Source organism: Echeneis naucrates, chromosome 5 (assembly GCF_900963305.1).
Source record: "Echeneis naucrates chromosome 5, fEcheNa1.1, whole genome shotgun sequence".
Taxonomy (NCBI): Eukaryota; Metazoa; Chordata; class Actinopteri; order Carangiformes; family Echeneidae; genus Echeneis; species Echeneis naucrates.
Window position 1 is genome coordinate 5557536 of NC_042515.1, and position 26816 is coordinate 5584351.

General features: G+C 42.5%; 1 protein-coding gene across 3 annotated transcripts in view; it reads right to left on the reverse strand.

The window, feature by feature from the left end:
• Window positions 1-603: 603 nt before the first annotated feature.
• The window catches only part of rap1gapb (RAP1 GTPase activating protein b), a 47765-nt gene continuing 21552 nt past the window's right edge, over window positions 604-26816 (reverse strand). Inside the window, exons 3-26 of one of the 3 annotated variants that reach the window (XM_029501483.1) lie at window positions 25038-25131; window positions 18816-18851; window positions 17344-17391; window positions 15893-15931; window positions 15619-15804; window positions 14869-14972; window positions 12729-12807; window positions 12575-12628; window positions 12409-12492; window positions 12213-12313; window positions 11600-11729; window positions 8884-9039; window positions 8665-8736; window positions 8465-8551; window positions 8122-8265; window positions 6538-6669; window positions 5276-5353; window positions 4318-4427; window positions 3881-3997; window positions 3004-3127; window positions 2602-2701; window positions 2031-2137; window positions 1507-1554; window positions 604-1416 (exon numbers count right to left, since the gene is read on the reverse strand). In XM_029501483.1, the coding sequence (XP_029357343.1) occupies window positions 1546-1554; window positions 2031-2137; window positions 2602-2701; window positions 3004-3127; window positions 3881-3997; window positions 4318-4427; window positions 5276-5353; window positions 6538-6669; window positions 8122-8265; window positions 8465-8551; window positions 8665-8736; window positions 8884-9039; window positions 11600-11729; window positions 12213-12313; window positions 12409-12492; window positions 12575-12628; window positions 12729-12807; window positions 14869-14972; window positions 15619-15804; window positions 15893-15931; window positions 17344-17391; window positions 18816-18851; window positions 25038-25131 (2191 nt within the window). In that variant the 3' untranslated portion in view covers window positions 604-1416; window positions 1507-1545. Of the gene's footprint in view, window positions 1417-1506; window positions 1555-2030; window positions 2138-2601; window positions 2702-3003; window positions 3146-3880; window positions 3998-4317; window positions 4428-5275; window positions 5354-6537; window positions 6670-8121; window positions 8266-8464; window positions 8552-8664; window positions 8737-8883; window positions 9040-11599; window positions 11730-12212; window positions 12314-12408; window positions 12493-12574; window positions 12629-12728; window positions 12808-14868; window positions 14973-15618; window positions 15805-15892; window positions 15932-17343; window positions 17392-18815; window positions 18852-25037; window positions 25132-26816 lie in introns of all 3 variants that reach the window. The other 2 variants (XM_029501482.1, XM_029501484.1) reach the window with 2 other exon arrangements.

The window sequence follows — 26816 nt, forward strand, 5'->3', positions numbered from 1 at the left end:
ATGTTTACTGTGTTTAGGAATCAACACAGCATCCTCATTCATTAGAACAGAAAGATACAAATAAATACACGCCTGCCTAGTTTTACATTCAAGCCACTTTAAATACGACCTTCCTTCAAAGCAGCTCACGTGACTCATAAAGGCAACTTCAAGACAGGTCACAGTGTAATTCATATCAGGTTTCTCAAAGGTCAACATTTCAGAATGACTCTGAAAATGTAGTGCTTCGGTCACGTACATATATTACACTTTACAGATCAAGTAGGAAACTGTGGCTCGCGATCAGCGAATTGCACTGTATCTGGAGATGTCAGCTGGTTTTCAATTAAACACACATCACTTTGAGGGAGGGGGGGGGGCACGGAGGACACACACCTCTATGTCAAGCATGGCACCAGTGTACAGAGGAGAGGATTTTGGCAAGCAGATTTACACCATGCACAGTACCATTGGATGCACACCTGACTGAGAGAGCATTTGGAGACAAAAGGTCTAGAACAGCAGTACCTTGAACTGTGGAGTGGGTGGAGGGGAGGGAGCATGTTGCTAGTTGGGGCACTACAGAAATTCTGCTTTTTACTATAGTTAAATAGCATCGCCAGATTTTTTTTTTTTTTTTTTTTTTTTTTTTTTTGACAGTGTCACAACAACATTTTAAATGAAAAAAATTTGCACACATTTTCTGCAGTAGGTATCACCCTCACCCACCGAGGAGAAAATGCAGTGATCGATGCAGCCGCCAACAGCAGCATCACACAAGTACCCTCCATCAAAAACATGAGTCGCTAAACACGACAAATATCCACTAAAGAGTACTCCACTGAATAATAAGAATAGATCATCAATAGAACAGAAAAAAATGGCCTGACAGACACACGAGCGTGCGCACACACTCACACACAAACATCCAGTTAAATCAAGGTCTAAACTAAAAACCAGAGGGATGTGAGCTGATGTTAAAAAGAACATTTTCTCTCTCGTACAAACCCTTTTGTCCTTTGGATTTCTGTTATTCTCACGTCTCTTTCAGTCACAAGAATCGACTCCTGATCTTTAAAAGGAGACGCACAACAGTTGAGTGGTACGGCAAGACAGTGTACAATTGGCTTTCAGAGCATACTGGCCTGGAAAATGACTTATTCTTTTAAACCAGCTGACAGCTGACTGTCATGCTGGGTGCCTGGGTGTGGACGTCTCTCTTTTCCTTTGCCTCGAGCATGTGGAGGGCGACAGGTAGGAACATGGCGGTGGAACTGGGTGTCTGTCGTGACAGGTGGATGGCAGATCCATGCCAAGCTTAACATGGAGGACCTTCCAGTTTTTGGATTGGGTCTAATTTTGCTCTCCTTGGCATCAGTGGTGGAAATCATCATGCCCTTGGCTCATTTGAGGCACAAGATGCCTCATATGGGAATGCTGTGACAGGAAGAGAAGATAGAAATAGATTTGTAAGAGGAAAAGGAAAATGCCCTTGGTGTCTTTCTGTTAATTAGAAACATGTCTCACCTGAAAATGGACGCTGACGTAGTGATCACTTGGGCGTGGCTAACAGTTCTGCATACAGTTAAGAAAAGATACACAGTTAGTATTAGTAAAGAGAAAAATTGCACTTAGAACAACTGATTAATGTGTCTCGATGAATCTGTTGTTACCCAGGAAAGTGGAAACATCACTTCAACACTTTGATCTAGACAAAGATTTCACCTCAGCTGTTGGATTACATTTTTTAAAGACAATCCTCCTGCTCAAAGGATACACCCAACTGACCTCTCCCCTCATATGACCAGGAGCTTCTAATGTGGTTGTGGTTTGGCAGGAAATATTCTGGCAACTATTGAATGAGTTGACATTTAATTTGGGTGCAGGTGTTAATTTACTCCTGAGGATGAATAATAACAACTTAAACAATCCTTAACTGTGTGGTGGAAGTCAGAGGAAATGGTGAGTATTTGTAATTAGGAGGAACATTCACTATAGTGAGAATCCATCTTGTCGTTGCCTAATGGCCGAGGCCAGGCGCATTGTCTCACCAAGGAGGACTTGTGCTCCTGCGGGGGGCGCTCCATTTTGGGTTTGCTTTCTGTCCCTTTCGGCTCAAACGTCTTCACTCCATCCGGTTGCTGCTGGAGATGAGAAGCTGGAAGAAAGCGACAGATGTGCGGCTGTCATATTTAATAAACACAGGCACATAATGCTGCCAGCTGTTCTAGATGAAAAATCTTCCGGCATGCAAAAGATTAATGGCTCACAGTGAACCGTTAGTGAAAGGAAAAAAAAGTGCATAATAAAGAGAGTTGTGCGGGAAGTTTGTAATGCTGCAGGCAAAGTGAACTTCACTAAGACGAGTTGGCAAAGTGCTTCTCTCATTTTACACATTCAGTTGGCAGAAGTGAGCTTAACTGGTTCAGCTGAGGTGAAGTTCATCACTCATCACTCAAAGCTGCTTCGATACTAATTGGAGAGTTTTATTTTTATACCCTCACCCCATCTGGCTTTTCCCCGGGTACCCTGGATATGTGAAGAGGCTGACCTTTAGGTAGCTTTGCACACCTTCAGGCAATTGCTGGCCCAGTAATAGGAATTTGTTCCTCCTGAACTCACCTGAAAAACTTCCCTGGCTGGTACTGCACACAGAGTCATCCACCCCAGAGCTGTACACAAATGAGTCTCTCTTAAGTGGCGTAACACAAGACATACTTTCCTGTGAAAGGGGGGTAGAGGAAGGACAAGGACACAGCATGATCACAACTACAGCCCTCATCTGTAACGTGTTTCTTTTTTTAGTTCTATGTATGTATGTGAAGTGGATAAACTCATAAATATGGATTACTCTGGAATCTATGTTGAGAACTGGGATTACTGGGATAGCAAGCCCCAGCTAACAATAGATAAAAAACCAATTATTTGGTTGCCCTCAGGAAGCGTGAGATGAATATCAATGGGCCAAGAGTTTGCCGGTGGACAGAAGCCGTCTGCTGCTGTTCGGTTTGGGTGTGCACCCACCAGTCCGGTGTCGTACTCCTCGTCTGCCTCGTGCTCGTTCTCGTGCTCCTCCACGACACTGGCAAAGCTGCTGGCATTGGAGGAAGAGCGGGAAAGGTCCTGTGCCTCGGGGATGGACGGCGCCCTGCAACACATCGCCAAACTACACACCTGGGTCACTCTGAGCACACAAAAAAAAACTTCCAGACTCTGAACACTGGGCATGCTATTCTCCAGAAGGACAAATGAAGTAGTCGTCTACATCTCGGAGCCCCGTCCCATGTTCCCTCCCAACTGTGCACTATGTAAATTCCTCAGGTGTTGGGAAAGCCAGTCCTAAAGTGGCCGGTGACTGGATGACACTGAGGAAAGTATCCTTTATATTTCACTATCTTTGCCTCCATACCTATTACAGACTGTTATAGGTATGTAGCCTTTAAGGCATGGCCTAAGCTATATCATGCTCCCACATCATCTCATATCAGTCTTATTTCATGTGCGTATATAATTTTCTTTTGATAAAATTTGCTTTACTGCATTAAGTAGCAGCATTGTATGTATCACATGCTCAGAGCTTTATTATATCGTTTTCTGCCTTTCACTTGCAGAGTGAGAGGCGTGAATTGCCTCCACAGGCTGTTTTTAGATCATTTGGAACTGAACATTGAAATTGTGAAAGAGATAATGTGAATTTTGTGGCTTCTTGCTTTAAAATTGACAGAGGGGCTTCACTATGATTATAAAGGCAGTCATCCATGTAATGGAGTGGCTGTTTTAACTATGCAAATGAGCCCCCTACTTGCGCATTAAAGGCTTCTATCCCCCCCCCCAAAAAAAACATTTGTTTTTGATTGCAACACAGTTAATTATTAAAAAATGAATTTAAATCAACATTCACCTGTTCTTAGTGGTGGGAAACTCTGGAGAACTGTGGTTGGAGGAATTGTCTGATCTATTTTCCTGCGGGAAGTGGCCACTATCGAGCGTCCTCTGGGTGTTGGGTGACACTTCTCGGCTTCAGGACGGAAAGGGATTGAGATATGAAAATAATGAAGGTTCATTTATTTCGTATAATAAGAATTGTTACTGCACGTCCACATGAGCTGAGCATATGTTGTAAGTTCTCGGAGGATAGTGCTCTCATCATTCAAGTTTCTGTTCTGAATCTTCTGTGACAAAACATAATAAGTGTAAAATGAAAAAGAAGCCAACAAAGACATTTAACTTTCAGTGTGTCTGCGAATAGCTTATTACTTCATTTCAATGTCCCTGCTTCCATCTGTTGCAACACTATTCTCTCCTCACTACCCACGCCCTGCTGATCTATCCTCTCACCTCCTCTCTTGGACCTCCTGGATGTTCTCAATGCCAATGGCGCTGCTGCGACGGGAGCTGAAGGGCCCAGACTTTTTCCTGGTTGGGCTTTTCCCAGGAATGATCAATGACTGACGGTGGGCAGAGAAAGGAAAGTGAGACAGACTGCAGGGATAGTGTGAGCTGCTCACATTAATCAGACAGTACTTCACCGGTAGGTGTTAAATATGCAGCAAAGGACTTATTAGCTGATGGATTGATGCATTTTCTGATAATGTAATGACACATTTGGCAACCCGATTTACAAATGAAGGATACAGAAGTTTCAGGTGGGAATTGGTTTTAAATTTCACATTTTCTTATTTTTCCAGTTATCCCTGAAGAAGACAACTTATTTTGTCACCCTTCCTTCTTAGAGTCTTCCTGCTGGGTGTTCTGTTTGCTTTTCATTTAAAGCAACAACATCAGACTCTTGAGTTTATTTGTTCAAAATTCAAAATGTCAGGTATACATCTCTAATTTAAGACGCGGTATGATTCAGCAATGAATGACTGCATGAGAAGTGGGAGTCTCTTCACAACTGTTTGCTGGATTTGTTTTTTGATTTCTTTGTTTGATCCTACTTTTCTCTTTTTAGGGACGAATTTCAAAGTAAAATGAAATGAAGGAGTTCATGCGTGAAAACGAAACATTCATTGTCTTCCTGGAAAACTATTCAAATTGCAGGAACGATTTATAGGTAGGAGGTAAATAAGGTGTAATGTCAGAGAGTCTGTGATGTGTCATTCCATCTCACTCATAAACCATAAACAGGGTTTGGCTACTGGTTGAATGACATTGTAATTTAAACCATAGCCAAAGAAATGTCACAGATTTAAAATCCTGTTGCAGTCACTCACTACACACTTAGATTTTAAAAAGACAATAGCAAAGTTTAGACAAAAAAATATTAAACAAGAAGGGAGAGTTATACGTGAACCTCTTCTATTGTTCCTATCCCTATGGCACTGCCTCGACGTCCATATTTACTGGGACTTTTCCCTGGGACAAGCAATGACTAAGCCACACAAGACAGGACAAGGGACAGAGAAAAAAGAGACGATAGATTGAAAAAGGCAAGAGAGGGAAGGAAAAGAAAAGAGCACATCATAAGATTTCATGCGCTGAGCAACAAAGAATTTAAACTGCAAGGTGCAAAAGAGCTTGAAAAAGACTTCACAGCATGAGTTAATACAAAAGACATGATACTGAGGAAACCATAAGAGGGCTTTTTTAGCACAAAGGCAGACTGGGGTCCAAACACAGGAGGGCACAGCGGGAGACGGAGCCCTGCCGAGGGAGCAGACGTGTTGACAGTTTCTGCCCTGAGGGGTACAGGACTTAGTAGTGGTGCATTCGGAGGGAGAAAAAGGGCAGAGCGGGTCAACAGAATTCAAAGAAAACTTTGTTCTTTCATAAATGGGGTGAACTTAGTTCCAGGTCAATATTTGCTAAATAATCAAATCCCAAAAGTTCCCCAGCTTCCAAAACAGGCGAAACATAAGCAACCCCATCATTGAAAGGGACACAGGACAAGACAGGGTGCTTCTTGCATTTGTTGCATTTGTGGCACGGGCCATGCATATTGTTCAGCCACACATGCAAAAAGCTGCATAGAGAGGTGGGAACATTTCCAGGAGGAAACAGTCAAGACAAAAAGCACACAGAGGAGGGAGGGAGGGAGTCTGGGTAGTCAAACGGCTGCTACGCTGAGCTGACCCGGCACAGGGCCAAGGCTGGGGTTCACAAATAATCAGTCGTCTTGTATTGAGAAGGAAACCATTGGGGTTAATTTCAGAATGTGTACTCAACATGTAACATAAGCAGAGACGTGTAAGATTGTCTCAATGGATGAGAATTGATGAAATGCTGAGAATCAATTTTTTTGCTTTTCATTAAGGAAACTGACATGAAAAACCTGCTTATTTACATAAAAGTGCTGAGAATGGCAGTTAGTGCAGCGTTAATTCAAAGCAAGAGGGAATTTAAAATGTCAGAAATGAAAACGAGAGCTTTGATGTTGACATACTAATATAAGAGGCTATTATGTGCCAGCAGAAGCAATTTGGTGAAGTGCTGCTCAGGAGAGAGACTCGGGGTTGAGGATGTCTATATGTGCTTATCTACTTTACTTTACTACTTACTATTCTACTAAATGAATATGTTAGGTGGGCACTGTGTGAACCAAAATGGGCTACTTACAATCCCTGGGGTTTTGGGGCTCTCTGCGGGATTGTGGGTAAAGCTGCCACTGTGACTAGTGGAGACTGTGTGTGACTTCTTGTTACTGAGGCCCATGGCGTCCATAGACTGGCTTCTGCTGCGGATGACCCGCTACAGAGAGAAACGAGGAGATATTGTCAGCGGAGCCACTGATACTATGTGGAAATGCAACACACTGACTGATACTTCAAATGTCCACCAACATGTAGATATTAGCGAATAGTCTTTACGATACAGTGTGTGATTTATTTGTTCGTTTCCACAAAGGTCTTACATGATAAAACGTTTTTATGCATCTACAGTAGGAATGAAACACCTGTGCTTCTACTGACATATAATTATTCTGAAAAAGGCTTACATCTTCATTATTTTAAACAGTCACATCTAAATATCACTGAATGGGACATTTATCACAAATGGCAACTTGCTCCACAATTTTCTTTAATGGAGGTAAATATGTCGACATCTTGAACTTATTGCGTATTGCGGTGAACACGATGCAAGCATACAGACGTGGGAATTTGTATGTTGGAATATTTTTTGAACACTTAGGGGCAGTGCAGGTCACCAGACAGGAAGGAGAGGCTGCATGAGAGAAATGCAGCTTCATAGACAGTTCAAGGGGAGTGTTTGCTTTGTGGTGAAGTAGGCTAACTCTGCCTCTGTTATTGTGCAATAGATGTAATTTAACATGGATCTAGAGTGGGCTTCTGCGTCTCTGTAGGGCTAGATGAGAAGACGACCAACATGATAGGACTAAAAATGAGGGAAAGTAGGAGCCAGAGCAGCATGAAAAATCACCACAGCAAGGCAGACCAGACGGGGAAATTGGAAAAGCTTTGTGGAGATGTGATAGATAGACGGTGAGGCTGTAAGATGGCTTTTGACAGGCAGAGAGAACAACAAGATTTTCAGACAAGAGCACATTTATACAGACAGAATAAAGATACGAGTTTCTGTCAAAGAGGTGCATGTATTTCTCTGTAGACACAATGAAATAAATAAATAAATAAATAAATAAATCAGCCCACAACTAGTATATGGCACAGACAGAAGAGAAAAGAGAAACAGCAAGGGAACGCTGCCCATTGGGAGACATGCAAAGTGCATCATGAGCTTCCTAATGAGAGGTCATTAAATCATTCATCAGGCACACACATTCACAGCTTCTGCTGCCATGCTTCAGCGTGTGGGCCATGCACCACAGCCATAATGGTCATTGATGGCGCACTCACAGTCAGAGCGAAGTGCCTTTCATACACAACTGGACACTCCCTCATACTCCAAACTACACCATCATGTGAAAACACACCGAGTTCAGCAGTCGCTGCCAAGCGAGGGAATCAAATGCCATAGGACTGGTCCTTTGAGATACTGCAAATTTTCTATGCTTTGTTTTTCTCATGTGTGAATACCCAGAATCCATAAAGACAGCATAGAGACAGGGGAGGGAGGAAAAAAAAGCATCCCGAAAGTTTCTCCAGTCATCACCATTCTCTCCCTGATGCATGTGGAGTTGCAGATTAACGGCACATCAAATGCAAAAGAGGGATGGGGCTGTACCTTAAAGGATTCAAAGAAGCCCCCTCCTCCTCCACCACCCCCGTTCTCCAGCTTATCTTCATCCCCACCCAGACCCATCATGGACTGGCTATTGATGTGCAGTTCCTCATACAGCGTCTCCAGCAGAGCTGAACGTGTGCGCTCCTGCAAATAACAAAACTGTCTGCTTGCACGGGTACTGGCAAGGAACCTAATATATATCTAATATACTTTTTTTTTTAGATTAAGAAATTATGCTTAATATATCAAGTGTACAACCAGTGGAATGCACACATGTCCAAACAGGGGTGTGCATAAGTGTCTAATTTCTGTTGTGCAGGGTGCATTGCAGCACTCTTCTCACCTCTAGTTTGGCAAACTTCTCAGCTTTGTAGCAGGCGTACTCTGCGTTGATGAGCTTAGTGAAGAGGAACTCCCGGAACTCAGGACCCTGAACGGAGTCAAGCGTAGAGAGGGCAGAGAAGGGAGGGTGGAGTGAATTAAGTTTTATGGCATCTGCTTGGAAAGGATTAGTGAGTTTATGAATTGTGTTTGACTCCTGACCTTTTTGAAGATGGCAGGGTCAGGCAGAGCGGGCCCGAAGAAAGGTACATCATCCCTCGCTGTCACAGACACCTGGAGGAGGTAAACAAAGCCTATGAAAGTGTGATGGGCCACTTTTTATAGCTGCACAGAACGATCAAAACTCCTGAATAATGAATGAATGCATCTGAAATAGATTTTATAGGTCACTCTCAGTCTTGTGTGTCTTTAGGAACCAACCTTATAGGTGACATTGTCCGTGCAGCCGTTCTCCACTTGCACCACTACATACGCATGCAGGAAGTTGGACTGGATCATGTCTGGCACGAAGGGCGTGTTCTCCTCCTGGAACACGATGGCCACGATGTCATTGCCTATGTGCCTCTTCCTCTGCAGCTGGAGGGCACAGATAAATAGAACTGACAACGGCGGAAACGTCTCAAATATGCAGTTAGAAGATCGCAAACACAGAGCCCCTTCCAGGACTCGCTCCAAGATCGACTGGGAGTAAATATAGTCCCTGCAGAGAAGTGGACTTGTCTTTAATCCAAGGGCAGAGTGTCCTCTCTGAGAGGCATGACATCCCATTTTGCACAATTATCAGAATGCCCTGTAGCTATCTTTATAGCCTGTGCTAAGATTTTAACAGAGAAATTTCATTCATCTCACGTCAACTTATGTAAATTGGTGTGCGTTATGGGTTTCCATGAGATCTATAAATGTATATACTGACACAGAGGGCCCATAAATCCATTTTATCTGCTTCTTCAATGTACTAATGATAAGACTAGGCTGGAGTGATTTATGGTTTCATGTGTGCTGGTGGTGTGGACATGAGTGCATCCGAATGCTAGCAAAGTTGCTGCAAAGTTGCTGCAAAGTCAAACAAAAATGGTTTTTGATTCCGAAGATGGAAAGAAAGCTACAGAGCAGCAGCATTTTTCTTGTTGCCGAAAGACGTAAAGTTGCCAAAAGGGCACTTGTGCATTTGGAGATGAGAGTGACTGTGCCCAAGTATTACATTTTTTACCCAGGCAATATTAAAGTGGTTCAGTGTTGCCAAGCACTAGGGACACCGTTTCCTTGTTTTTTGTCACCTCATTAACTTTGACAGGAAAAACAGCTTCCAAGCTCCTGTAAATATCAGAGAGGGTATGACTTCCTTTAATTCTCTTGGAAAAAAATGGGATAAAATGTGCATAATTGGGTGATGTAATGTGTTCCAGTATCATACAATAAAGTACTTGCTAATGCTAGTGAATATCAGAGGGCCAAAGAAAGTCTGTTCAGCCCTGAAACTGATTCTCATCAGGAACAAAAAGTAGCCTATGGTTTAAGTGGAAGTAGATCTATCAGGTCTTGCAAATAGATCCAGTTCAGTGATAAACAGAAATTCTCAGTGCAGACAGTTTTGACAAAAATAGACCCCACGCTCACATTCCTCCACAGTAATAAGCTCAGCACGCTCGCTCTGCAGATTTATGTGCTGACTGCCCTTCATCAGTCATCAAGTTTGTTTCAAGCAGTAAAGTCTAGTTGTTCAGCAAACCCACTCCACAACTGTTGAGCTGAAGTGGTGCTGCTCCAATTGCGTGCAAACTGCAATACAGCAAATATTTATTCTAGGTTTTATAGATGATTGTATTCCACAGAAGTCAAATTGCTTTACAGCATCTGCCTATTAAAACCAATCTGTTTGTTCACAAGGGAACAGTCAACCATCTGCTTCTGGCCTTTGCAGGTTTTCATAGTTTGCTGAACCCATACAAGCCAGAACTAGTAAATAAATACCAACATGAATAGAAAATGTTTGACGTTGTTTAAAGACAATGTTACCTATTTAGCGAAAAAAAAAAAAAAATATTAACTAAATTAACTTCATAATTGTGTGAGATATGTATCTGCAGCACATCTGCTTTCTGAGCCCAGATAGCTGACCAACACTCACTCTGTGCGGATGGACAGCCAAACTGCAGCGTCACCACAGACAGTTAAGATTAAAAAGCAAACTTAACAAGTATATTGTTGCATGAAGATACTTGACATCTGCCAGTGCAGATGCCCTCAGATGACACCAAGTTGCAAATATCATGCACTTCATCCTTCCTGAAATCCTTCCTTGTAACTAAGGGTGCACCTGAACTTTTGAATCATCTAATATCGTTGCAGTGTTTGTCGCCTGTTTCTCTCCACAAAGACGGTCTGTCTGTGCAGGAATTACTGTGGTAACAAGATACAAACCTCAATGCAACATGGTATCAAAGAGATGAAGGTCTTTTGATACATATCAACAGAGGAGAAACCTCAATGCCAGAAGAGACTAAAGCCACTGTCAGAAATGGAAAAACTCAAAAAATTATATATCTCTGACAGCAGGTTAGGTCAGGACAGGCAACTTGCATTCCTCGCAAATCCTCTGCACCCTAATGAGTGCACTGCTCCTGAGGAAGCAGCCTGAGAAGAAGATGTGCAGTTTCCTTTTATAAAGTCACTCTTGCATTTTGAAAGAATAGACAGAGAGGGATTGGAGAGTTTTAGAAGTGCTGGCAGGCAGATTTTGTTTGCTACAGACTCTGACTAGTTGGTTCTTAGATGTAATTATCAGCTGGCTATAGCTACATATTCATCGTTCACACATGAGAGTGGTTTTTATCTTCTCATCCAACTCTCTGCAACACAGGGATGAAGACTATTTCCAAAAATACCAAGCGACTTCTTTAATGCCTTTAAAACTGCGCTCTGCCCATCATAGTTACAGCAATTACAGATTCGTCTTGCTTCATCAGCATTAACTAAAAAAGACCTGTGTTCGGATTTAACGGCCCCTGACCAATGAGCTGCTCTTCCTGTCAAACACGTGGCAGAGTCACAATGAGAGGCCTTGACAAATCAATTTGTGAAAACTGCCCCGAGCGGACCAATTGGTTACTCATCATAAATCACTGGGTCACTATACCTGCTGTGAGTCTCCTTCCGTGTAAGGCAGCTTGGTGGACACATGAAACATAATCTCCTTGTTATGGAAACTAGTGTAGACTGATTCAGTGCCTGTCTGCCCATGAGTGACATCCAGTCCGCCCCGAAACCTGGAGAAGAAAAGCAAAATCTGAGAGTTGACGGCAAAAGCCAGAAAGAAATGGAGAGAGTAAAAAAAAAAAAAAAAAAAACAAAAACAGATGAGAAGAAAAGGCAAGGAGGATTGAGCTAAACAGCTGAGAGGGCAGAAGAAAGATGAGCAAAGTGGTGTTGGTGGAGCATAATGCTGTCTGAGCTACAGGTCCTTCTCTGCTCATCCACCATTGAGGGAATGCATTTCTGCCGCCTGCCCACTCAATCACAATGTCAGCCATCACGGCAAATATCACAGCCCTCTAAATTGTCCTTGCAGGGTTTTATTTAAAGCTATTGCGAGTCAATAACAAAGTCATTTCTGGCCTGATTCTAAAACGAGCAAACAAGCAAACAAACAAACAAACAAAAAAAAAAAAAAAACTGGCGGAAACAGACAAAGTGCTTAAAGTACTGCTACTGTGAAAATGAAAATAAATTCAGTGGAAAGTTGCCCGTACCCTTTAAAGTCATGAAGTTCAATCTTCTGGCCCAGAAACTCCAAAAACTCCACAAAGGCAGGGCTTTCTTTCATATTGCCAAACAGCTCCTCCTCTGACGTCTGCGAGGGGGAAGCACAGGACACGTTCACGAGGAGCGGCACATGACTTCAAAAGGAAAGCATCTTTCCCGGCTGTATCTCTGAGGCGCACTCACCTGGCCAAACTTCTGATAAATAACTCCAAACTTGAAGTTGTTGCTGATCACGTGCTCATCGAAGGTGACTATGAGCCTTGATGCCTGAGAAGAAAATGACAGAGGGATTTAAAGCAGGTTCACGGAGCTGTGCTGTTGGTGTCTCACATTAAGGATCGGTGCCTACCTTTGGGTAGAGGACGGGATAAAACCTGTCCACGTTTACTTCTTCACAAACAAGCTGAAGGCAAAGGAGTCCATTCAGCGCTTTTACATTTGAAGTGCATACCGAAATACTATTTGACATAAAAACAACAACAACAACAACAACAACTGCCTACCTTGGCCATTTGAACAACGTTGGGAAACTCGGTAAGGCAGGAAATAGGAATGACATCATGGTGGGTTTTTAGCTTTGAGCTGAAAGGAAAACATTTTGAAAAATCAAAATTCGATTTCAAATACAGAGCAATTCTTCTGTTTTAAAAGTTCTTTGCTGGAGCTGGATGTGTTCACACCTACAGTAATGTGCTTGAGATGAGGGGGTTGAAAGGTGTTTGATTTCGTATAGTTTCAACTGTGAATCCTCTATATTTACCAGGACTTCAAAATGTAAAGAAAAAAAAAAAAATGCCCTCGCCCATTGTGAGCTAGGATTGGCTCCAGCACCCCCTGCGACCCAGAAACGGATAAGAGGTTGAAGATTAAATGAATGAATGCACCAACACGGTGCTAAGCTACTGAGACTCAACACTGAATGAAATTTAGCCAAGAGTAATGACCAAAGGAGGCCGACTGTATCCCATCATATATGTATAAAGGAAGCAACAAGTCTGGAAACAAAAAAAATTCAACCAGAGACGGTAATTCAACCAACAGAGCGAATGCTAGCTTAACAAAATCAACGGTCACCAGCTGGATATGGGAACCTTTTGTCTCTGTTTTCTAAAACTGCTTGTGTATGAATTCTTACCGGTATGACAACAGTGGTTCAGGAAAACTACACTTTACTGCTGCATGCTTCAAGAATATTAGTGTGTTTGTACAGTGTGTGAGGCGGATACAATAAAATATATAAAAGGAGATTATGACTCATAAAGTTGGGCTCTTACAGATGGACTGTGAGTCAGTGCCTGTGTCGGCACCAGCTGAGGTGACTGAGTTTGGCTGGGATGATGTGGTGATCGTGGGTGGTGCCCACCCCAGTGGAAAACATCACTATGTGACAAACTGTTGTGGGCTGGAACTGTTGAACTTTGCTAAAAACTCATCCGTTCTGAAGCTCCATTAACAAAAGAAGGCGTGCAGCTATCAAACCTTCAGTGAAGTCTCTCGGGAGCTAAATTTAATTCACAGGTTACATGCTGCCTCGAGCTCTACCTCTCTACCCCTCGTCTGTATTTAGCAAAATGCGAAGGAGTGGAGGACTTCAGCGAGTGAGCACGAGTTTGGGCGACTGTGGGTGGGAGGCTTGTACAACATAGAAGAATAATGTGCAGATTTTTAAGTACTGATTGTGTGGCACAGTTTCTACAGTCAAAATTTAAAGAAAGAGGCTTTGGTGTTTATTTTGCACCACACAAACAGTTCAACACTTAACTACACTCACATTGTTACACAACTCCGACAACATTAATGATTGACAAGCATGTGCTTTGTTGTGGTGTTCTGGGAAAAAAAAAAAAAAAAGCAGCAGCTTGAGGTGATATTAACATTTTAAAATTGTTATCCAATTTGTGCATTTCATAAGGAAAAGGATAAAGGTTATTATTTCACATATTTGCAGCGGGAGAAGTGACTAAAGTTATAAAAACAATAACTTTAACATTATTAGGCTGTGCAAACTATACAGCAGTCTACCTTTTCATTATCTATTATCTTATCTGTTAGAGTCGGAGGGGGGCCGGAGCAATCCAAGCTTACAATGAGTGAGGTACAACCTGGACAGGTTACCAGTCCATCACAAAGTCACGCCTACGGGCAGTTTAAGTGTCCTATTAACCTAAATACGCATGTTTCTCTGTGCTCTGAGAAATCAGTGCTAAACATTGCTACTGAAATTTGAAGTCATATTTAATTGTAGATTAAATTGATGAAGAGCTTGAGTGGAGGGTGGGGATGATCACCCATGCAGTTGTAATGCATTGTAAAGCAAAGTGGGAATAGAGAAACCTCCGTGCCATTTTCGCTTGACCAAACACCTCTCCTCAAACAAAGGTGCAAAAAGTCAGCCATGTGTGAAGATGCTATATATGGTTCTGTTGCCTATGACGGAGATATATGAAGCCAGAGCTGAGACAGGGGTGTCGTTGTGACAAATGCACAAAAAAAAAAAGGAAAGAAAAGAAACAAAAACAGGGATTAAGTGCTGCAGAACAATAACGGAAACAAACGAGGACTGTGATCAACAAGCAAGACAAACAGAGCAAACAAAAGTGGGAGAGAAAACAGGTCAGAGGACACAATAATAGGAAACTGTACCGAAGCATCAAGCGCAGATGCTCTTGATCCCCAATGACATCATACTTCATGGAAAAGACCAAGTGGCCCAGGGCAGCATCCATGGTGTAATAATTAAAGTGTTCCTGGGGTCAGATAAGCAGAAGACGTTTTAATCCAACGATGAATACTCCCCCAGCGGCCGACAGTGTGTGACACAATAATAACAGAAGAAGAAATGGAGAGGGGGTGAAAAGTAACACTCTTCTAATTAAGGAAAGTACTTGAGCTGTCCCTGAAGAAAAGACGTGAAACAAGGGCCAATGCACCAGTTTGTATTAATCTAAATTTAAATGCTAAAAAAATGCACCGCATTTGCAGGTTGGCAATGTGTTTCGTGCCTTCTTGTAATAGATAATCATATTTTCATGCCGCTAATAAAAAGTAACTGTTTTCAAATATCCAAAGTATTTCCAAGACCTGTGTTTTGCTTCTTTGTGCTTGCTAGCTCCCTAAACAGGGAGGGAAGTTGTGAACCTTTCCTTCTATAAAAACAAAAAAGCAGAGTTTTGGCGACAGAAAAAAAACAAGACTTTCAAGTTTTATTCAGCTTTTTGATAAATGTTGAAAGAAAACAGTGCAGATCATTAACATTAGACAACTAGATTTAAGAGAATGCAAACGGGTGACTTTTTCTTTGATATTTTAAGATACACTATAAGCTACACTTATGTAATAAACCGAGATTGATGCCTCTGCAAAAAAAAAAAAAAAAAAGGAACACATCTTCACCTTGCCCATGAAATGCTTCCTGTATATCTTGGCTGTGCTGTTGGTCTCCAGTTTGATGTGGGAGGTAGAACTGGGAGGTTGATCTGCTTCTGGTGGGTCTTTCGGTTCATGATTGGTCCCCTCGATCCAGTAGCCTCCAAACTGTGGCAGCAGAATGAGCGGGAAAGGGCTGCTGCGACCCAGGACCTGACAGGGACGGAAAGCTTAAGCATAACTGTTCTTGACATCTTCAGAGTGTATATGTTGTCGGGTGCAGACGGCGCGCTGCGTGTACCTCATGAACGCTGGGATAAGGGATGTAGTCCTCTTCCGTCTGCAGGGAGGGAAAGATGAGTCAGGGTGACAAGCAGCAGTACTTTCACTTTTGGTTAAATGAGGAAAACAACAATGAGCATAATCACTGACGCTGACTTTTAACTGTAGTATTATATAATTTTCAATGGTTGTTGCAAACATGACTGAGGGCACATTAGGAACCTTTTTGACCAGTGCTGCTTTCCCTCTCTTGTGAATAAATAGCCCATTTTTGTTTTAAAGCTTGCTGTTATGTAACTATTGACAGTCCGTTTTACTTATTTATTTATTTTAAGTTGAAGTGCTGAGACCGCTAAGTATCAATACAGGAAGAGCAACAAAACTTTTCACTTTTCACATTATTTCACCATCAGATGAAAAGTCAGTGGAATGTGAAAGTGATGAGGCCTCTTTCTTTATGGATGTCTGCACCAAATGTGGTGCCGATCAGTCCAATCGCTGCTGAGACATGTCAGTAAAAGACAATAACATCAAAGTCATGACGACACTACAGAAAAAGTCAGGGCAGCTTCAAAGTCATTGGGCTTTATCCTCTTGGGGACAACACTGACAACCATAGAGCTCCAAAGTTGTCTAGGTCAAGTGGTAAAAGCCAATCTCCACTGCATGGCACAGTTTCATACTGACTTTGAAGCAACAGTTGACAGAAGGCATGTTTCTTTTGTGGCACCCCTGAAATGCATAAAGTGGTCCATTAAGAAATAGCTATTTAAGTTTAGTGAGTAGGAGCTTGACTTTGACTTTGACACGTACTGCCAACTGGGAGAAAATCCCACATCAGTGCCAGGCTTTACTGCGCACTTGGAGCTGAATGGAAACAATTCCCTGAAGCCAGCTTTAAACATCCTGAGGCCGGCCCTCCCAGCTGAGTGGTTGTTATAGCAGATGATTAATAGCTGAGTTTCAGGTGTTAGCTCCTCACACGCTCACTTCTCACATAAATGACCTGTCAGGTGTCCAAACACACATTTGGCCATTTGGTATAAAACATTAAGAGCAAATGTATTTACTTTTGTAGGATGGTGTTTTTTTAATTATTCATTGCAATATTACAGAAAATGTATAGGAACCCTTAAGTCAATCATTACTTCAATGTGAGGCTGTCGGACTCTAACCACGTACACTGTGGTTGGAAATAAATAATTTTATGTTCCTCTTTCTGATGATTAGCTTCTAATGGTCGACCGTCCTGCTGACACAATCTTCCTCTCCTCAAAACAATGCATTAGCCCGTGTAGGTAAAAGGACGGGAGAGGATTTTACAGTCGCGGTACCCATTGAGTTCCCAGCCCACTCGGTGAACATCCTTAAGTCTGTCTGACATCTTAAAAGGACAGGTTCATAAGTCTGCCATTTAGGATGCTCTAGCAGACTGTGGCCTACAAGGAGAAGTGACAATTTGAGACTCACTTTGAGAGGGGGAGGAAGAGGGCATCTCTGCTCCTCCATTCTGCAACCCTGTGGAGTGAGAAAAAAAAGACAGAACACCGAGTGAAACACCGGACCACATGTGTGACAGTACACACAAATTTAGATTGTCAAGCTGCATGAAATTTCTTTTGTTCGGTCAGAGTGTGATGATAATCCGTGTTTACCTAAGACAAGCTAAATCACCAGATGGGCCAGAGAAAGAGGAAGTAAAGAGTGATATCTATGAGGCTACAGCACATTGAAAAAGATAAGCAGAAGTTCATGAAGTCCAGAGCCATACTGCAGATATCATTAACTAACATTAACACGTAAAATATCTACTCCTGCTATTCCAATTCTTTTAACTCATAACTACAGAGTTTCCAAAGCAAAGAGCGAGGCGAGTAACAAAGCGTTTAAGGTTGAAGGAGGATCCATCAAATGGATGTTGGAAATGCTTTTGTTAAATTCATTCTTTGAAGACTCCGCCACTGCTTCTCTCCCTCTGTGCCATTTGATGAAGAATGTGCATTACTAATGATAAAATATGCTCCTGTTGCATTTTGCTCCTACATTGCTCAGGTTCTTAACAACCAGCAGCAAACATCCAGAAAAAATGTTTCAATCTGTTGTGATATTCCCAAGTTTCCTGTATTAGGTTCTTCACACCTTTGTTTTTCTTCGGTTCCAGCCCCCCGCTAGCAGAGAAATGGGAACCTGTACAGTGTCTCAAAACCTAGACAGTGTTTCTGCGCCTCTTTCACCAACACTGTTTTATCTAATATATTATTTTGACTGACTTTTCAGATTTAAATGAGGTTTCCAGTGTTTGTAGACTGTGAGCTGACCCTTACACAGTAATGTTGAAGCTGAAAGATTATTGAAGATTAAAGGAAAGAAAATGATAGGAAAAGAGCCTGTTATGATTCAGTTAAAAGGTAAAATTTGTGAATGCCTGAAGTGTCAAAGATACCCACAGATCAAAGCATCTGTTTAAACTGTGCTGGATCTTTTCAGCAGCTTTCTCAGAAATTGCTGCTCTTGCTTCTGATTCATGTAACTGTTGAACATCGAAATAAATTCACCTCAGCATATTGACAAGCACAAAAAAAAAAAAAAAACCCCAGAACAATTCACACATCTGATGACACGGACAAAACTAACCAGCTGAAGAGAGTCAATAAAAAGGCTCTGTTCAGCACAGAGAGAAGGATTGGGTTTCTAAAATCAGCCTGGGGGTGTCACTGCTAGAAATAATAAAAAAAGAGAGGAACACATGGACCCACACATAAAAAGAGCTCTGAGCAGGATTACAGAAATAGCAGGAAAAGCAGAGAAACGTGAGCCTCAAAATAGAAGCAAATGGAAGTTTTATGTTTGAGGCGAGTGAGAATCTGAGAATGGCGTTTGATTAAAGCCAACAAGGAAGTGAGGACCAAAGGCGGATCTTGCGTGGGGACCACTTACTGTACCTGCATCCTCTCGATCATGGCAAACAGGTCTGAGGTCTGGGTGGGAGAGATGACACAGATCCACAGTGGGACATGGGTTTGAGAGTTTGCAGAGCAGTTGCTGTTATGCTTTCCCTGTGTTGCTGTGTTTTGGAATCTCCTTAAACCCCCAGTTCCATATTTCACTATGACACGGCTCCTTAACACATCCCCCGCTCCCACTTAACACCACTCTCACTGAGGCTTCATTCTCAACGTCAGGAGAATCGTTCCTTCAGGCTTGATGACAAGCACGCTGTAAACAGCAAAGTCTTCAGGGAAAATGAGCCTCAGAGCTCCATGGTGCTTTTCTCTGTTGCTACAGCCAACAGCTCAGACTGCGTACAATGGCCAAATTAGCTGGAAGACACTCTGAAACACATTGTCACATTCGTCTGCCAAGGAGACAAACTTTAGCCAGGTTCAGCCAGTGTTGTCCAAGCAAGAAATAAAACTAAATTGATAACCAGATATCACATCAACAGCAATGTAATCTGGATGTTTTGCGATCAACATGTGCCCAGGTGGTGTCCTGATACCAGGGCTGCTCATTAGACAGTAGGCATGAATCCAGACAGATGAGTCATAATTGCACCTTGAGCTGTCAGTGCACCACCAAACAGCGGGCTGGGTGCAGGTTAAAGTAGAGGAAAGCGCCTTCTGCTCTCATATCTGGTAATATTCTGATTTCCAACCTGAGATAGAGGGGAGGGGGGTTCACAGCAGCCCTGACGGCAGTGCTCGTTGTGCGTTGAACCCTCTGTTCACCATGTAACAGAAGTGGACTGGAGTGCCAAGCTGATGTTTCCACATGACAGCTTAGATTTACTCAGGGGCACTGGAGGGCTTGCTCAACACACACAGCATACACAAACAAAAGCATGCACATATGCGTGCATATAAACATCCTCACATGTCAGTGCTAAAACCTACTTGTAAACCGAAACGCGCGCATATTATGACCGGCCATAAAACGCACGCTCACACAAGCATGCACACACCTGACCGTGACCTGGTAAAGCCAAAGGTGCAGCCTCAGTCTGTTGTTGCATGTAAAAATAAACAGTGCCATATGATATTCACAGAGAGATACTGCTCTACGGGCTGCAAAAAAAACCAAACAAAAACCCATCAACATTGTCCTACGCTGAACACATTACCTGTGAAGATTGAGATCACATCAGTGCTAAATTGCTCCATGAGAAGTGAAACAATCAACAATTGAACTATAGATGTGTTGCTTCAGTCCAGCAGAAAATGAAACAGATAGTTACACGGTAAATATAGCACAATATAAAAATTTACCAACTTTTTTTCCAGGTTAAAAAAAACAAAAACAAAAGAAAAGCATGTAAAATAGAAAATATCAGAAGGAATCTCTCACTTCAAGAACTTGAAAAATACTCACATCGCTGAGACATCGTCTCTTGAGAAAAGGCTTCCTGGGAGGGCTGCTGAGCAGTCCATCCAAGAAGCCATTCTTAGCCATCCTGAATTCTGTCATCACTCCACATGTACAGATTCAGATGGGCTGACGGGAGTGAGGACGTCGGTGTCACTGTCAGCCACGAGCACAAAGGTGAGACTGACAGCGACACGTCACACGTACTACAGCTCAGCAACTAATCTAGGAGAGAAAACTTGATAGGTGTCTATCAGAATGCAAAGAGCTCTGTGCCTCAGTAAAACCCATGTGCAGAAATGTGAGAATATAATTTCCCCTGCTTCCTTCCTCTTTTCACTACTGCCCCCCCCCCCACTCCGCCCTCCCACAGTCTCACACAGCTGTTCTCTGGGAAGTAGGAGAAAGGCAGAGGAACAGCGTCTCTCCCCTCCCTGTGCACGCTGCAAAAATACCTTCTCTTTTTTTTTTTTTTTTTTTTACGCAAACACACACACACACACACACACACACACACACACACACACACATACCGGCATGTGTGGACACGCCAAAAAAATTACAGCTCTCTTTTTTTTTGTTACATCACAATATGCCACCATTCTCTTTTTTCTTTTCATCTCATATTTCTCAAGCTTCCATCTCAGAGACGCCCCCTCCCCCAAGCTCAGAGAGAAAGACAACCGTAAACATAAAAACATGTCAGTTTCTGTCACATCTCAGATAGTAAATGAAAAGCCCAGCATAGATCCATAAATTTTATTGAATGTTTTTCTGCGTTTTGCACCACATGCGGAAAAGTAGGTTAATTATATCTGGAGTGCTCTTGCAGGCTGTAAATGCTGATTATAAGCTCTTGTATTTCTGCACAAGGAGTCAGACTGAATCTCAGACTCAGTCTGAATTTCATGAGGAGGCATTTTTTGCAGTCAGTGCTTAATAATCTCAAGTGGCTGTCTAAAAAGAGGAGAACAGTTTATCAACGAGTGGTGTTATGACGACGCTGATTGACGACAAAGCCAAACTTCTTCAGCACCTCTGAAATTCATCAGCACATATTTAGGCACAAGGATGACATAAGAGCGTAGGAGACAGTGAGAGACAGAGGAGGATAAGTAGAGATAAAAAGGTAAAAGGAAGAACTCTGGAATGAGAAGGGAGTTGTTGTTCCCTCCCTACATCATGTGTGCCTCCAACTTTAGATATCAACAAAAATTGACCAACTTCTACAAAAAAAAGATTCAAGAGGACAGATTCTACCCATCTATGCTAAGTGTTTTCCATTTCTCCGCAGAAGATAAGAACGGTCAGCTCGTCATCTGAATTGATTTTCCTCAAGGAAAAGGGTTTAAAAGTGCATGAAATATGGATTTTGTACCAAAAGAGGGAACTTTGTACTCTGTACAGGGGTTAGCTCAATGCCACGCTTCATTCTGACAACGTTTCAAGAAGAAAGTTGAACACCAATTACATACTTGCCAGGTTATCACCTGCAGTTGTGACGATGGCAAAATATGAGTTTAATATGAACCACTATTTCGATCCAAGCCATGAGAGCTGATACTGTCAGTGGTAAAGCATGTTGGCTTTGTTAGTGAGTGCAACCTTTCAGTACAAGCTATAAGGAAGGTGCTGCTTCATCCAGTGTGGCCATTTGGTGACAGGTGGATTAGGTGTGATCAATCAAAGTCCTCATGGACAAGTACTGCCACGCGACAGCGACCTTGGCAGAACATGCAAGCAGATATTTCATGCTAACACCACGATGTCACGTAAAAAATAAAATAAAATGTTTCTTTCTTTAAAAAAAAAAAATAATAATAAACTACACATGCACTAGGTGGCGTGACAATAACTGATGGACGTAAACCTCAACTGTGTATTCTTGCATCAGTCCAACACCATCAGTTGGTTTGTTATTTCAGGGGAGGCCAAGACGAATTGCATCACAGGCTGTTCTATTCAGGATTCTTTAAGTGGTTTGTCTCCTCCTTTGCAACACCCCTGATCTAACAGAACAGCCTGTACTGAAGAACCTCAAGGCCATAAACAAGTGCAAAGAATTGCAGGTTTGACTGTGAAGTGTATGCTCAGGACCTGCGTGAGCTTTTAAGGTGGCACGTTTCGTTTTCTGCCCTCAGAGACGAGATAGAGTGGCTCCACTACCCGAGGGGGCTTTCATCTATACATCTTCCCTTCTCTTAGTTTATTTGCGGCAATCGCAGCTTGTGTGCATATGAAACAGAGATAGTGAGAATGCGTAAGGGTGAGATTAATTCACCAATCAACCGCCTGATGCAGCTGAATAGATGAATGCATCAACATACAGCATGGCCCTCATATGTAAAGTAAATACATATCAGGGTAATTCTTCCTGGAAAATTTTGACTCCCATACTTCAATAACTCCTCAAATACAGAGGAACATTTTCAATTCCACAGACAAATCGCCAATGATTTGCATCCAAAGCAACATCTCCATCTCTCCATTTACACTTTGTGGGTTAGTTGAATCCACAAAGGAAATACAGTAAAATGGAAAACTTAACTTCAAAGAGAGTCAGTCGGCGGGCAGAGAAGCCTCTTTTCACCCAGAGAAAATCCATCGGGGGCCATCCATAAGGTCACGCTGTAGAGACTAGGCTGACCTTGCTGTGGCCACTGATGCTTAGGAGACATAAATGGAGTCCACACGGATGCCCTTTACCTACTACATCAGAAGAGCTGGTTGATTGTCACTAAGGCTAAGATCTACTGAACTGCCTCGGAGCTTTCTGTATGCTGAGACTTTAAAAGCAGACAGCAATCAGGTGCTCTGACTCCGAACAAAGAGCACCGGCTGCTCTTTGATTAAAGTCCGGCATTTTTATCCTTTAAAACCTTATCAAGGACTTCACAGAACAACAACCTTGAACTTTCAGTATAGAGTTGCTGAATCCATTAGGACCTCTCTGTTTCTGCTGAACCTGACAAGAGGAGTGAGGCAATAACATAATCCAACCGGCGCGACATCAGTTTAGAATCTGCGCCATTATAACATTGCCAGACTCACGATGGACAGACTAAATTGAGGATAGAATCAGTGCAGCAGAACGGCAGATATATATATATTTTTTTATTCCAAGCATTTTTCTCTCTTATCAACGCAACTTGACCACCCACAACTCACCCTGAGATGTGGCTATAATATTACCAGCAGTGGCTAATGTAGCCTTGAGCCTCTAGCATCCAGCAGAGATGAGAAGTGGGCTACAAAACTTGGGTTAGCTGATTTACCCCCCTCCGCCACTGTGCACCCTCAGATTATTTTCATTTTCAAATGTGTAGTCATCAGAGGAAATGTGTTACTTTGTGCAGCTCCCTATGGAGCTAAAATAGGCTCCACAAACCTGTTCCTCCATATGCTGCCATGTTTTAAGCAGAGTTGAAACACAAAGCACACATATGGATCCTGATACACAGATGGGTATCTGACTTTATCTGCAAAAGAACTTGGAGACAGTTCGGATGACATCATTATGACGTACTGCTGCAAGGTGTCTGACTTTCATGAGCAGCAAGTGGGACTTCAGAACAAAGAAGAGTGTTGCCATTTTGTTTATGGGCTTGGAAGCGGTACTGTGTCTAACCTGCAACAATTTATATGTACTGTGGAAAAATAACTACGTGCCACTTCAGAAAATTCCACTTCAGCAATGCTACTCCATGACAGTACACAATCATATAATTAGGTCTACTTATCAACCTTCAAAACTAAATTCAAACAATAAAACCACCGACTTGAAATCAGACATATGAGTCCCTGCAAGTCTATTAATATTATCAAAATATTATCACCAGCCCATGTATGACAGAAATAATACCAGTGTGCCTCCAACGGTATGCATGAGAGAAGAACAACTGCTGCAGATCTATATTTGCCACAGAAGGCTGTGACAGAGGACACAGTCTCTTCTGTCAGGTGCCACAACAGCCTGCCAACTGTGCTATAGCAGGCATGGAGGGCATTGGAGGCGCTTTTCACCTGGCTATAAAAGCTAGGAAGGAACACCAATGAGGAACTAAAAGACAGATGCTCTGACAGTAAGGAAGGACTAGGGCTGGACCAGTGCCCAAAGCAACTCAGTGTTCCAGACTCATAAAATAACTAAAGTGAAACGCTGATCCGTCCTATTACCTCACAGAAAAAGGAGTGGAGAGAGCGATGATATCATCTTCAGATACATATTGGCACATTAACACAAAGTGTATGTGACATACTCATAATGAATTCATTTAATTTTCATTGCCGAGGACACTCTCTACCTTCACCCCTTTAATTGATTTTGGATAACAACTGTGGGTGACAGTATCCAGGCGAAACTGTGTTTTAGGCTTAGTTAGATTACTTCTGTTGTTGGTTTTGGTCTCCTAAGTGGACAGTATGGCTTTTACAATACTGCCTGACTCATTCATTAAACATCTTCGGTTATGGATTAGGGTATTATTAGCTGCACCTAATGTAGGTGCAGCTAATAACATCAGTAATTATTGATTCAAGTGCAGCAGTAAGCCATGCTGATCCCCAGCGCTTTGCAATCCCACTGGCCTGGAACATGAAAAGCAAACGGAAAAAAAGCAATCACCAGTGTTAATAAAGAGGGTTTAGTTCTTCAACAGTCAGGGGCACACGAGACAATTAGAAGAGCTTTTTACAAAAACATCCTCTGATTTCAGGCTTGTTCTAATTGATCATATCAGGATTTTGGCAACTGCATTAATTCCCAGAGAAGAGAGGAGCGTCAAGCTGAAGTTTCAGGTTACCTTTGAAAGTGAGGGAAGAGGAAATGGAGGGTGGGGGTGTGCGAGTGAGGGCTCTACTTCATCAGAGATACGTGGAATCCTTCCATCTTGTTTCCTGTGAGTCAGAGAGGATGGAGGGGTGGGGAGAAAGAGAGAGAGGGAGGGGGAGAGAGAGAGGTTATGTAGCCTTTAGATGAGTCTCTCATTTAAGCAATAAGAAGAGAGGAACAGGTCTGTTACACAACTGACTCATCCCATTGAGAAAAAAATATTAATCTCTTACTACGATGAGAAGGGTGCAATCATTTTTCCACGCTATGTCCTCAGTCAGGGATAAAACAAACACTTTGTGTTTTCTGTGCATAACTAGCCTGCACTTTTATGCCTTCATACTGGCCGCATTGAAAGCAATGTGATTAATGTGATTAGAGGTGAGACTGAAACTGTATGTGAGGAGAACTGGGCAGATGACGAGAGGAAAGTGTAGAAGTGACAGAGAACAAAGAGAAAATTGATACAAAGCAGCAGAAGAAAGGAAGCTTAGCTTTCATGTTTTAACCCGCTGCCCTCGCCTCTCTCTCCCTCTCCCTCTCGGCCTCTTCTCTCTGTAATTGGAGTGAATTGCCAGTCTGACCAGGATTCTGGTCACAGCATATCACTTCACACTTTGTCTCACACAACACCTAGTTGCTAGAACTGGCAGCCCGTCTGTGCACGCATCCTGCTCGCAAACCTTTAGCAGAGGGCATTTCAGAAAAAAAAAGAAACACGGAGCACAAGCTCAAATCTCTGTTGAGTGATAATTGGTAATAACTTTGATTCTCACACTTTCGCAGTCTCTCCTTTCTGAAATTCTGTCTGAAAACACAGTGGTTTGAAGGTGGGGAAGCCGATCCATAGTGGGCTTTGCAGCAGTTAATTATTTGTTCATTGTTCATCGTTGTTTGCTGCTCCTCCTTTGTGAAAACACTTTGAAAAATCTTTACGTCGGAGCAAACCGAGCTGCACTGACACCAGCCTGCTGACCTGGAGATGTGGTTCAGACATCTCTTCCAAACAGAGCAGGAACTCTGTTCTTTGTTGCCTCTGATCTCTGCTTCAGCAAATTACTCCTGCAGCGTCCTCAGCTTTTTAGAACTGACATTTCTTTGGAGCGTGGACTTTGGTACACCTTCCATGTAATACAGCCAGAACACAAAGAAAATTTGATGTCAAAGGATTCTTCAACTCAAGAATTATGCACTAAAAATCAGTCTACAAAGAAGGAGGTTACTGAGCTTGGTCAGCCTTGAAACTCAAATTTCACCCCCAAAAAATACTGATATTATTACACTAAAAATGTGAAAGTATGAAATCACTTGCTATAAATTCCCACTTGCTGTTTCTGCTTGGGCAGACACCTAATCAAAAGCAGCCATGTGGAGCTGCCCATAGACATAATGACAGACAAGCCACAAAGGTGCAGATCAGTCTTGATTTAGGAGGACTTTATAGGCTGATGAGCGCTGCCTGACAGCCTGCCACTTCCACCGCCCGTGGTAGGCACGGCCTCTCTCATCACAGCAAATGAACAGTTTTCTGTGGTTGTCTGCCTGCTGGTTTGAAACCATCATTGCAAGGGCATTTTGGTTGAGTTAGGGTAAGGGGAGAGGGAATGTATTATGTCGGTGCCTGTCATCAGAGCTAACATAAGGCACTTTTTGTGCGTGTGTGTCTTGATGCCCTCTCTGCATTGATTTACAAGACAGATAAACACAAATCCGAAGGAGTAAATGATAAATTTGACTCACGGAGGGGTCG